At 35.4% G+C, this 14,344-nt stretch overlaps 1 protein-coding gene across 1 annotated transcript in view; it reads right to left on the bottom strand.

The window, feature by feature from the left end:
* Positions 1-350: 350 nt before the first annotated feature.
* Unr (cold shock domain-containing Unr) overlaps positions 351-14,344 on the bottom strand; it is a 29,127-nt gene continuing 15,133 nt past the window's right edge. Inside the window, 13 exon segments of the mRNA XM_067134657.1 lie at positions 351-4,909; positions 5,024-5,192; positions 6,357-6,521; positions 6,731-6,830; positions 7,755-7,893; positions 8,576-8,770; positions 9,049-9,215; positions 9,800-9,973; positions 11,648-11,755; positions 12,408-12,582; positions 12,766-12,902; positions 13,567-13,580; positions 13,583-13,742. Coding sequence (XP_066990758.1) covers positions 4,732-4,909; positions 5,024-5,192; positions 6,357-6,521; positions 6,731-6,830; positions 7,755-7,893; positions 8,576-8,770; positions 9,049-9,215; positions 9,800-9,973; positions 11,648-11,755; positions 12,408-12,582; positions 12,766-12,902; positions 13,567-13,580; positions 13,583-13,742 — 1,881 coding nt within the window. The 3' untranslated portion in view covers positions 351-4,731.

A 14,344-nucleotide genomic window follows, 5' to 3' on the forward strand; every position in this document is an offset into this window, starting at 1 on the left:
TTAAAGTTATCAGTCTTTTTAACAAAAGGCAGCTAAAACGAACACTTACACTGTTATAGCAGAAATTTTACTTTACATTTTTCAGTCCACTTGTCGATTTCTTTAACAAATACAGGTTCTGCACTACTGCTGGGGTTGGAAATAATCTATGAAGTAATATAACCAGACCACTGAGGAAATACATTGAACTCTCACAAGATTAAGAACTCAGGTGAGAAGGGAAATAACACAATACAAAAGAACCTTCAAAAACAACCTTTCAGTCCTACTAACCGGTTCCAAGACCAATTCTACAGGCTCACTCTTCTAGGAACATCATGTAGAACCAGGGTAATAATAAAATTAGAAAATTAATTTGCATATTTTTATTACTTTTTTTGAGTTGCTTGATACAAAAACTTGTCAGCACTGTCTCCATTCCTGTTACCGTAAGCAGGGAGGCCACTTAGAGAGATGTCAAAGAATAATAATAAGTTTGTATACAGAAGCACACATACAAGTTTTTTGCATTTTGTAGTTTTGAGCTTTTTTTTATATATATATATACGCAGCTTCCAATCATGGTCAACATGATCCGAGAAGCTTACTTTTATTGAAGTCACTTTTTGTTACTCAGCAGCTTACGAGATACTGGTCTCGGCAGATGTAAGGAATATTTTTCACCAGGGCATCACGAACCCGTGATGCACAATGTTTTCAGTCTTCACACCTGCGGAGGTGATAACTTTCTAATGTATCTTATAAATGTACACTTACAAAAAAACGATTTAAAAAGAAAAACTTGTTCTACAACTTGGACTTAGAAACATGGTTTTGCACCAAAGAGACAATGAAGAGCAGCTAAGGTTTTAAAAGAAGTTGAAACAACTAAAAGGGGCATAGCTAACGGTTTATCAATCGTATCAGACCAAATACTTCTGTACAACATCAAAAAAAAAAAAAAAAAAAAAAATAAAAAAAAAAGTAGAAACATATTATAAAGTATTGGTCACACACTTCTTTTTCACTTATTCTGGTGTCTAACATGACTATACATAAGCTTTGGTGTCTGTTTTTCTTGAAATAACAATATCAGAAAAATGCCACATGGAAACTAAAAATTGGTGGTAAGGGGAGGTTGGGTTGACTTTGCAGCATACAACAGATGACAAAAAACACAATCAATCGCCTTGATGCCACACAAGAGCAGTCTTATTAGAATAAACGAAGAATACTTATTTCTAGGAAAACCTTGATTCTTCAGCTAGGCTACGACTAAGAGTCGCCAGATTTGATCCTTTAGCAACACTCACTGACAGTTTCCTCAAGAGGGCAGGGCAGAAACACAAATGAAAAAAATCAACCTCCATACATCCTTTCAATGTTTATCACATAAACCAAGATACTTCTCGAGTCGTACGATAAATTTTTAAGATTTGAAATCAAAAAGGAAAAGATATGCTACTAACCTGGCTAAGGGATATACAAATTCACAAAAGAAACGAGAAAAAGTCTTCAGAAAAGAGAAAGACTAATGCAGAGAAACTGAGAGAAGAGAAACTTGCTTGCTCCCAACAAAAACTAACTTCCATGAAGTTAATACAGTAGGGTTATCTTCATAGCGAAGATTGAATCTTAAAAAAAAAAAAAAGGAGGAAATGAAAGTAATCAAACAAGAGGATGTAACAATGCACAGTTCAAAATATATAACCATACAAATGCAATGACCCTGCATTCATCACATGACAATTTCCACAGTAAAACAACCGCTCCAAAGCAACCTTGTACACGTAAATTTATCTGATATGCAAGAAGTAAGGCTACATAGCGCTCTTTGCAGGTCTGTTCTTCGCTTCCTCTTCAAAATGGGTTTGTTCATCCCCATCTACAAATATTCAAATCTGCACACACAGACATCTACAGCAGAGAAGAATGCTTGCACATGCTCTATTCTGTCGCTTGCGGAAACTTCACACTTTCAAAATATTTATTATTGCTCGTTCACAATCAGGAGCAACAATGAACATTTTTTTTTTTATCAAAGGGATGAGGTGACTTTTCATCTAACTTTAAAACACATTTAATCTCTTTATATTTAATATTAGGAGTATATTCATGGCACAATTAAGAAGACACAGTGAGTTTTATTGGACATGACACCCTTTAGATTACCAAACACGCAGATCTTGGCTGTTATCTTTACGTCTTCAATTTTAACCAATGCCGACTGCAAAGAAATTTACGCTAAAATTTCTCGTCTGTCATGAACTCTTCAAGCACGACTTCAATTCAAAACGGTATATGGACTACTGGTTCAATATTCTCAAAATATCTGATTTATACGCTCACTGACTAAAACGAGTTCCAAAATACTAGACACCATACTAACAAGCATTTGAAAAAAAAAGATAACAAGCCATATCCATGGAGGAGTGGTATATACACTTCTGACATCGGCTGATGAGAGAGGCTGTGTTGCATCTACAACTCTCTCCCATTATGCATCAATAAAAGCAAAGATTAAAAAAAACAAAACCCTGTCATATATGATGTTCAATCCAACCAACTTTTAAAGTGTCTTTTTACGGCAAAAATACCCACATCGTTATTCCTACCCTTACCTTGTGTATGGGGGCCCTCACTCAACTTACATACATTATAAAGAGAAGCTACCAACATAAATCAGGTGTGTATTGATACCAACTCCTGTTTTTGAAGTCTTTTGGTAGCATGAAAAGTAATGCATTATGTAAACATTCTATTTGCATCGCCTTTAACCTGCAAGGGAACTCAAAAAAGTCACATGACCAGAAGATCCTGCTAACAGTAAATAAGGTTAAAACTGTATCAAAATGGGTCACAGGCGTCCACAAACTGACCAGTCGAGATAAAATGACCTTAAATCACCATTTTCTATAGATCTGGTTTATATTCTTGATGTAATGTTACAGGCAAGGTTAAATGTAGTTAACACAACAGTATCTTCAAGTGCATTTTATGTATAAATACGTCTCTTTTGCGTATTTATCCCTCTAGTTGCGTGGGATCACAGACTTGAACACAGCCTTATTGTTGAGGTATAAATATGGAAACTCATTTGCAGTACATCAGTTCTTCGCTAACTGGAATAAACAATTTTGGGTCTCAGCATAAGGAAGTAAAGGTACGAGCACTTTGGATGTTCCAGATTTTAAAAATCAACCTTGCCTAATGATTGAACTACAATACAATGCAATGAAATACATAAAATGTCAATTTACTCTGGTTTAAGTATTACAGAATCACCTTTGTTGAGACTTTGATCTTACACTAGACTCAGAATTGCTATCCACCTAAATATACACACATGAGTTCTCATTATCCCTGGATATTTCAGTTTACACTAAGAAATTTCGTTTAATACAGAGCAACAACTATTTAAAAATATCACAACTCAGTTTAAAATCTCATTAAAAAACTACCACGCTAAAACTACACAAGATCACAACTAACTTTCTTCCATTTATTTCACAGGGGGTTAATCCGTCCTTGATGAGTGAAATACGGAGTAAACTAGAATGGTCAGACGAAGGCGTACTAAAACCTAACCTATCCATCATGCTCAAGGCAATAAAATCCTTCCCCTGGATGTTCTTCATCTAAGGATACTTAGGGGTTTACTGAGAGAAACATTTTGTACTGTGGTGTTCTTACTACTTCCCAAAGCACCAAAGTACCAAACTAAAATACCCAAGGACACATAAGAACGGCTACTTTGTATTTTTTTTTTTAAAAGGACTCTGATGACTGTCGACAGTTTTTTCTAAACTACTATTATTATTATTATTAATCAGTAACACACTGAAATCTTAAGCAAGGTGGTTAAGTAGTGCTTCACATTCAAGACTGAATAATAGTACTGTTTAAAGCCATGTACTGTTTAATACAATCAGGGGATTGTTCTGCACTCAAAATAGTCACTACTACTACCATGAAAAATGGGAAACTTTTATCAAGCTCAGTTGTGCAAGTTAGCTTAAATTACACAACAATTATTTTTTTTTATCATTCTTCAATTATCAAGATAACAACAGTCACTCTGCATCTGAAGAAATGCCATAGCATGAACATCATCATGACGCCACACACTCGCTTTGGAGACAATCATTACATCTATGTTTTCTGAAAAAAAGGTTTTTATGGTGATGATAACCTACAGCATACGAAGCCATGACTATAAACTATGAAGACGTTTGGCAAGTAACAAAAGCAAAAGTGGAGTTTAGTTCCCATCGCTGTAAGTGGCCTCCGTAGGAAAACTTGGTTGCAAGAACACATTCGTTACAATCACTCAAGATTTTTTTTTTTTTTAGCAATACTGGGTTACAGCAGGGCATTCCACTTCGTGACCCGACAAGCCGTGACTATTAACGAGTCATATCACCAGTGTTGCTACTGCTAGTTTTCTCCTCAAAATTACTTCTCAACACTGAAGCAAAAACCTCACTTTTTCCAAATGGTACCTCCAGGATTTTTCAAAAAAGATAATAAATATTTTGCTGCTGGCAACCTTCAGCTTCATTCGTATTTGCTCGTCACAATTTAAAGAAGCCTACTGAGTGGAATGCAAGTAGTGTTTCCAATGCTAAGGTCTCCAAAGACAGCTTAACAATTTTATAAAGACTAACACCAAGAGAATCAAAGGAACAGAAACTGACAAAGATGACCTAGATTATTACTGTCTTTGATTTCTATTTCCTGAACACAATGAAGCTAAGAGACAGCCAAATTCTGAGAGTCTGACGTTGTGCGTTGTAACTTGAAACCCTTGCTACCATCGGGACCTTTCGGCTGACGCAAAACACTCAAGCGCGGTTTGCTTGTGTCGCAGTTCAAATTCTTTAGACGGCTAATGAGGCGATCTGGTCGTTGTGTTGGGGCGTTCTTTGACCTGATGGAGCGGGAGGGATAATGGTATTAGCCTAATACATCAATATTATGTCAATGTTAAGTGCTTGTGTAACTGCCAAAAGATGTTCACAATCTTTAAACCGACTCTACTTACATAATACGTGATATGCTGCATGCAGCCGACTTTCCGGTCTTCTGGTTGGTGATGATGACAAATTCCACTTCATCACCAGGACTCAAAGATGTACCATCCTTCACTTCTGACTGGTGGAAGAACAATTTCTTGCCTTCTTCAGTTTCATAGTTAAGGAAGCCATACTGACCTGAAAGTGAAATGTAGTTAGGCAGAAATAAGTGTCAAGGGAAACAGAACATATTTCTTTCATGGATTTATTGCTTCAGAGCTACAAAATGCAGATCCACGTGACAAAAAGAACTTGGCATTTTTAAAAAATGTAAGTTTTCCATCAGTGGTAGAAAGTGACTGAACCTGATTAGGGCAAAAAGGACCATCTATTTTTACCAACAAACATAAATTTCCAATAAGGAGTTTTTCAGAAACTTGAGTCAGTAGATTTTAAATCTCTAGAACAATTCTCCTTAAAGGCACATTTTTTTTAATATTTGTAATGAACAATAACTTACTTAAGTTTGCTGGGATCGTAAATGCAATGGTCAAAAATCCTAATTTTGTATTTTGAACTGACTGACTAGACTACACTATTGAAGACAGGTTTTTGACTGCCTTTCATAATATAAAAACAAAACCTTTCATTTTCTCTATTAAATGATTTCCTAAACATCAGTATTTTTTACCCCCAAATGACTTTACCCAACTTCACCTCAAATGACAATTTCCATAAACTACTCACATAGACCTTTCGCTTGGTAGATATCAAATTATCTTGTTATACATTTCTATTTTGAAAATTTACAATTAAAAACAAATCATGTATATAGGTAGTAAGGTACAGGTATCACAACTAATTAAGTGCACATGACAAGAAAAATTTGAAATACTTAATCCTTTATTTCCACTTCTTCAAGCAGACACTGCATTAAGCATCAAGTACCCTATCATGGGTTTACATCCAGTGATGAAGATAATATAGCAAATGGTGTTTGTTTTGATAATCCAGTACAAAATTCACTTCTCTCTTGTTTATCATAAACCAGTTCCCAATGAGTTATTAAAATGAATTGATAATGTAGTACAATTTCATCTATGAACAGTTTAAAAGTTTTTTCACAAACTAATTTTAACACTTTGCAATGCTGGACATTTCATAACATGAATTGTGAACCCTGACCATAAGTTTGCAATCTGGTAAAAATTGTGCAGGCAAGTAGCAGATGCACACTATATTACATAAAATATTATATCTATTATACAAAAATAACATGAAAAAATTCCTTAAATGTTGACATTACTATCTAAGTCTTGACCTGTAATCTACCAACTAGTGGAAAAGCATTCTTAACAATACCTTTAACAGCATCCACAGTAGCTATCAACTTCTTGCGTATGGCTCGTATGAGAACCGCTCGACGAGACTCATCCAGTTGGAAGGTAACTTGGTCTCCCGGCTGCAGTAGCTCCCTTTTGTTGACAAGACCAGTGATTCCAAATTCATACTGAGCCAAGCCTTCATCTGGTAAGTATTTTAATGAATACTAAAATCAAAGAGTAACTGCATGCATACATAAGTTTCTCAGTGTTTGTGGCAGTAGTCCATTATGGTTCTAAGCCTTTAATGTTCTCACACTTTCCTATCTGCAATTAAGTCTTTATTTTCTTAAACATAATGAAGTATTTGACTACATGGTCCCTAAATACAATGATGAAAATGGGTCTCCTTACCTTCATTACCAATACAGATTAAACCACAGTACTCTTGTTGGTCAGGGTTAATGGAACGCATGGACCTCAACACAGTGCCTTCAAATATGTCACCCATTACCTGTGAAAATATAGGTATTTCATATTTGACTTAATAGTAATATTAATAATCCAGTACAGTAATGGCCCCTCATAGTCACAGCAGTTACACAAGACCTACCCTAAGTGGCAGACACCACTGATAATACTGTATTATCTTAAGAGCAGCTTAATTGTAGTAAAGCTATGATTCATAAGAAGTGTCTGCACATCAATACAGTTTCAGTGAATCGGAAGAGGATTATCCACCCAATCTAGAAAATTATTTCATAATGCTATTGTACTCACTAATACATTGAAAAATTGTGCTAGCCCTCTCTCTCTCTCAAATTGTAGAGAGAAAAAATGCATTTTTATCTCCACATTCTAAGTGTTTCACCATGTAAGGAAAACGTCATGTCTTTATAATATGAATAATACTTTATAATCTCGAACAAAAAGCAGTTATTATTACTTGTATATCATGCAGACGTGGGTCAAACAATGTCAGCTATATTTTCAGGCAAGCTTAACCTAACATTTGAGAAACTAACTATTATTGCATCAAAAATATGTACAATACTTGCAGTTTGGTCCAAAATTATAATTAAAGATATACTGAAACATTGTTATCCTGCTTTTAACACTTCTCGTAAGAATCTTATGACTACGTCAGCTGATCAAATGTAAATTAAATGATTGTTATAGTTTTTTGTACCTTTTTGAACCTTAATAAGCTTTTGCATTACATTTCAAACTTTGTTTTTATTTAGTACACTGTAATGTTAGTGAAATTTACATGTTCTCTAGAATTCTACAATGCTTTCTTCTGTCCCTCCACCATCTTCACTTTTTCATTTACAATATGTTTGACACAAAATACATATTTACTGCTACCCCCATACATAATTACCATAATTTTTATTGGCCAAAATGGTAAAATTCAGTAATAAACTCAAGCACTAACCTTCGGCATAGGAAGTGTACCTTTGTTTAAGGTACGCACATTTTCAGCAGAAACTTTACCGCCTGGTCCCGTGCGTGAGGACAAGGTGTACTCAACTTCTTGGCCCAATTCCAGGTTGTTGGCATCCCCTTCCACATTGCTGCAATACACAAGGCCGTTCGAGGTTTATAAAAGGTAAGGAATTTCAACCTCTGGTAAAATTAAAATAGAAATGCCACTATACACTACTGAGAAAGAGGCAGTTAAATCCCACCATACAAGCATAAGATGAATAAATACTTGAACAATTTTTAAGTAAGTGAACGGTCAGGAGTGTTTTCCAGGCAATTCCTCCAACTGAACTTCTTGTAATGGCTACCAACTACAAATTACAAAAAATTTAAAAAAAAAAGACCTTATTGTTGAAGTATATTCTTAAGCTCAGTGGCATTTCAAATCTTCAGTGTGACAAAGCTATGCTTCTAGGTTCCTCTGTGCATAGTAAGCAGACATTAACAAGGAACAATATTACATGTTACCATTTACTAGTAAGCAAATCGACAGTTGTCATTCAAAAGTGATCAACTGAAAAATTTCTGACATGTAAATGTGTGCTTGTGGTGGCATTTCTTGTTTAAAATATATCAATTCAGTAATGAAAACATGCCAACCATATAACATTCTTAATCATTTAAGAGAGCTTTAAACCTCTCTTTCAGAATTAAGAACTTGCAAGCCCTTAAACTTCCATACAAGTAAAGAACAGGAGTATCGCAAAACCAAATAATGTAATATTTGCAAAATAACTTAGGGCGACTTCAAAAAGATTCAGAGACTATCACCTGAAGTGGAAGAAGATCTCCTTATCATGTGCTATTGTTTCAATAAACCCAAAGGTGTCCTTCAGAGCTGCCACGAAACCTTGGTGAAGAGTATTTGAAGAACGAGGTCCTGAGCCACACCCATTCATGTTACTAGTTCCATTAACTACATTGCCATTGCTACTGAGGTTTGCATTGCCATTACAATTTGAGCCACTGTTATAAAAAAAAAAGGGGGAAAAACAGCGTTGAGATGTTTGTTGAATGCTCCACATGACATTTTTCTCTAATAATGGACAAAAAATTACAATTTCAACACTTAAAATGCATTCATCTACACTTTCTTTGTATGTAATCAAAAGGCTTCATGATAAAACTAAACTACATTTCATTAAAGTTCACTGATACCATCATCCTATAAATGTCAAAACATGTTTACTTAATGACTTGCTTGGTCAACTGATCATTATTACCTTATATCATCAGAAACTTACTTGGAAGAATTCATCTTCATTTTCCCAGCTGGAAGGATTATCACAGGTGTGGAGTTGTTGTTGCTTGTTACAGCTGGTTGCCTTGCATTGGGCTGCCCTCGCACTATGCGCAGGTCCATAGCTACTAACTCCTTAGATCGCTTCACTTGATACAGGTTGAATTCAACCTAGAAAAACCAATTACTAAAAGTTAGATTTCAAAAAGGCCACAACTACAACTATATTTCCGGCAAAGTAAAACTGATGCTCAAGGCAATGCAAAATTTAATTCTCTCTCCCCTCATCAACCAACTTCGCAATTGACCCAAAGCCCAGGTAACTGGGACAATGAGTCCATACCACGTCTTCTGCCCGCGCATTGAAGAGAGTCCAGGAACATGAGAATGGTATGCTAAAGTTACTTTATCGAGGATGTCAATCAAAAATATAATAAACACATAGCAAGTCAAAAGCAAACACACCAAACAAAATAACAAAAATTGAAGTAAATAATGGTGACATCCAAATGGGAAATTAAGTAGTTTGGCAAAACCACCGAGTTCCAAACAAGAAAGGTTTATGGTCTATATCTCAACAACCTTTCCTTATATCAACCCAAGTAAAACTAGTCCCATTTGTCGAGAAATGTGAGTAATTTCATTTTCAATGAATGAGAGGTCACTTTAGAACAAAACTTCTGATCAGATAGGTCAAAATGTAATTAATAAACCAAAGTTCTTGAGTCTCCTAACTCACTTTTCCAACACCTTACCTTGTCTCCAACAACAGGAGGTTTATCACAGTTGTTTATGGCATAACAATTTACATTTTGCTTCACTCCATCCAGTGTGTAGGATATGACACAAGGTTCTTGCACTTTCTCAGAAGGTGATGTGCGCCCATTCTTGAATGAGTTGCGTGGACTAGCTGGGGCTTCTGTTATAACCTGGAGAGAATAAAATATTTAAGAGCAATGTAGAGCAAAAAGGTTACTGCCCCTTTGAGCAGACTTAAGCAGGGTAACTGCACTACGTACACTGTTTCCAAGACTGCTTCATCACAAGTTGCAAAGGGAAGACCCATAAAACCCATGGAATACTTAATGGAATTTGTACAAAAACAGTAAGGATTCAGAACTTTGATAAATTTTTCTAAAAAAAAAAAAGGCTCATACAAGAAACAAAATCTGAATAAGTCACTATATCTTCAACAATAAACAAAGGTCCTTGCCTCTGTAGAAAGGTAATACAGTATTTATATGGAGACAAAGTTTACACCGGGCTGATTCTCTCTCTATTAAGTACAGAAATACTATAGTATGTCAAGTGTACATGGTCAAAAGAAGGTGTAGGGAGGATGAAGCAGCGATGCCATACATGCTTTCTTCAAGTGAAAAAAAAAACTTTATATGAGAAACATATCTAATCATAATTGAAGGCAATTTTGAAATTAAATATCACTGGAAACAGCACATGAAATAATTAAGACAATGTGACATCTTTCATGTTGCCAAATCTATGTTTACCATAAGGGGAAAGTCAGGAGAAAAACAATTATGTTCTTGGGTCAGTAGTTCCGGGACAATCCTCACCATTAAAGGACATCTGTACTTTACTTGCGAGACAAACTTTGGCAATATGTAAAAAATAGGAGACATCCTCACCCCACCCCAACCCCAAAACAAAATAAAACCAATGACCCTTACATATAAAGAAAAAGATGTAGATTATTTGAAGAAACACTCTCCAAATTACAAATTACATGACTTAATACTGGTATTCCTTAAGGAAAGAAAGAGTTAATTGGAATTAGTTAATATTTAAACTTCACTTAATTTTTCCTCACACACAGTATCTTCGTGTCCGGTATATAAATAAATTGCTCTTCTTGAAAAACAACCACCTATCAATTTGTTTGAGCTTGAACCTATCTGCCTAATTAGCCCAGGCTAATTTAGAAACTGCTGCTTTTTACTAACGTGTTGAGGATTTGTACTATACACTGACACAAAGCATTTGTATAAAACTACCACACAAGAACATGTAATTATGCTTTTCATTCAGCTTTGTTAATTAACACATTTAAATTCCTAATTACACACTGCACAAATCCACTGCTTCATACCCTAGCTTCTATATTGTGAACTGACAACATAGGCCTGCTCCATACTTATCTCATAACTTGAGATGGTCCTTACAGCAATTCAAAAGCTTAACTTGACAGTAGGAACATGTTGCTTAATTCATTACACAACTGGGACAGATTTTCACCTATTTTAAAACATTGGACACAGGCCAGTCTCATACATATTTCAATTTTATAAAATGGACAGGTAAAAAATGTAGTACTTTTGGTTGCTTCAGATGAAGGCTAATAAGAGGTTTTATCATCTTTTTGTTAATATTCTGGCTATCAATGTCTCACATTTAACTTCTTGGCAAAGAGAACTGAAAAAATAGGTGCTTGTGGTATGTGGAAACACCTGGTTATCCTCAACCATATATAGCATGGAAAGTAGGTTAATCATAAGAATTTAAGCACCTCAAATATGACTCACACTCCTGCTATCCAACCCCTAACAGCAGGTTTGCCTGCTTTATCTATTTCATCTTTTACTCACTGTGCCTTGCAGATCTTCCTTCAAAAGCACTTCAAACTTTACAGTGCCAACTGGTAAACGGTGGATGCGAATAGCACTTTGTCGATTGGGCGACTGACTTGAGGTATCCTGCAAAGGAGGATCTTACTAATTATCTTTATTAATATGGCAGATACAACTTTACAACAATAACAAAGGATAAAGCCAAAAATGCCGTTACATACAAGATTTTTCAAACATAAAAAATTTTCATTTTCCACAGTAGAAGTACAACTGCACAGCTATAAACTATTGAAACAAAAAAAAAAAAAGTCCCACAGAATGAAAATGTCCTATTATAGTATTTCCATTGGTCATATTCATAGCATATTTGTCCAACTCACCTATATCTAATCTCAATGAATGATGTATTAGTGTTAAGTAAACTAATTAAAATTTTGTTTCTCCATTCTCATTGCTTTCCTGATCTATGCCTATCCTTTCATTTTGTTATTTACTTCATATTTCACATTTTTACAACAAATTAAATATATACAGGTGAAACAAAACTTTGGCTGAAGAAAAGCCTGCAATTGTGCTACACAATGTGTGATCAACCACAGAAATTGAGTTCTATTAACATCAAACAGCCTCATGCACTCTTGCATTGTAACAAAGAAAAGAATTTGATTACTGTTTACTACCAGTCAGAAAATTCATGGTTTATTATGAAGGCTCCTGGAAGTGACCCTGATGCCAAATGATACATTACAAACTAAGACAAAACCAAGCTTATAAATACCTGAGCCACAGTGAATTCGACCTCTTCATTGAGCGCTATATCACCCTCAGGGTCGAGAAGTTCGTTGTAATGGAAGAACATCCTTGCTTCCCGATCAGCACACTTGATAAATCCAAAGTCTTCTTTTACTGCAACAATGATACCTTGCTCCCTCTTCTCTCCAGATACAGTGAAACTGCAAAGAATATTCTCCATTGATGTTGAAAGTAAACAGAAAGTAAAATTCAAGCTTGAGAAAATTGTTTCATCCTCAAAACTTACTTACTAGAGAGAGAGAGAGAGAGAGAGAGAGAGAGAGAGAGAGAGAGAGAGAGAGAGAGAGAGAGAGAGAGAGAGAGAGAGAGAGAGACTGACTTACCTTTCATCCAACAAGGATATATTTGTTGCCTTCTGAAGGTGATCTCGTCGATCCGTGGCTATGTTGAACTGAACCCAATCTCCATGTCTCAACGTGAAATCACCTTTCTGATCTCTCTCCCCAAACTTGACTTCAACCTGCATAAATTAAGTTTTGGATGTACATATATAATTAGCTTTTTAAAAAATTCTACAAGTCAAGTTTTCTTGATAACCAAGTCATACTACAATAACATGTTTCAGATAAAAATTTACTTGCTGCACATAATTTGCTTTTAATAAAAATTCTAGTGCCATTTTTTCCTAACAAATAAGTAAAATACTGTATGGTATACAAATATATAACCAATTACCATGGACTTTCTGGAATGGAATGGAATATAGAGTTTAGGCCAAAGGCCAAGCACTGGGACCAATGAGGTCACTCAGCACTGGAAAAGAAACTGAGAGCAAGTAGATTTGAAAGGTGTAACTGGAGGAAAGCCTCGCATTTGCACTATGAAATAATTGTTAGGATAGGGTGGATGGCAAGACGGAAGAAAAATATGAATGGAGGTACAGGAAAAGGAATGAAGGGGGTTGCAGCTAGGGGCCGAAGGGTCGCTACAAAGAACTTTAGTTGGTAATGCCTTAAGTGTACCCCGTGTGGTGCACTGATGGCAGTAACCCTCAAAACAGGGCAGGGACTTTCTGGAAAACAAATGTACTTGCCAAGGGGATAAAGTATGTCTCAGAAGGAAACAATACTTCATACAAGACATAAGTAACAAAACAGCATGAAAAGACACATCTTCAAACCCACCTCTGAGCGATCCTTCCTCTGTATCTAATTCGCCCGGTCAGTGGATCCTTCTGACTGTGCCTAGGATTTCTTTCCACAGGCTTAAGAACTTGACCTTTTATCAATTCTGGGTTAATGTCTTCAAAAACAACTGTACCTGGATTCAACTTGACCATGTTGGTTGCAACTTCCTTTCCCTGAAACCAAGAATGTTAAAATAAATACCCAATCCTAATTTTATTAAGTCTAAATACAAAACACACACCATGTTTCAATGAAAGTATATTTAACCACATTCAATACTAAAGGTTAGAATTACTCCAGTTAACATGATTTGAAATGAAAGAAATTTAAAACTTTGGTCAAAATTCCTCATAGGTTTTTCAAAAAGGTTCCTTATATACACAAAAAGTCTACTTTATAATGAAATTCTTTTAATATTTTAATGATTCCTAGTGCAGCTTGAAATGAATACTAGCTACAATATTACTCATTAGTAGAGAAGGCAAACTTTCAATTGGCAGATAAGGACTGTACCACTCTATAAAACTATAAAAAAAAAAAAAAAAAAAATGTCAAGATTCATGGCCACACTACCTAGGAAGACTGTATTGTGAATTCAGAAGTGGTGGAAAGGAACTGTGCTTTTAAGGCTCACAAGTTGACAGAGATTTCAAAACCTGAGATAATTTTTGAGTGTGGTACAGGACAAGGAATAGTCAGGTAGATAATAGATATATTAGTAGCAGGACTAATATCTCTGGAAAGACAGGAAATACAATGATAACAGGACAGATGA

Source organism: Macrobrachium rosenbergii, chromosome 36, assembly GCF_040412425.1.
Source record: "Macrobrachium rosenbergii isolate ZJJX-2024 chromosome 36, ASM4041242v1, whole genome shotgun sequence".
Taxonomy (NCBI): Eukaryota; Metazoa; Arthropoda; class Malacostraca; order Decapoda; family Palaemonidae; genus Macrobrachium; species Macrobrachium rosenbergii.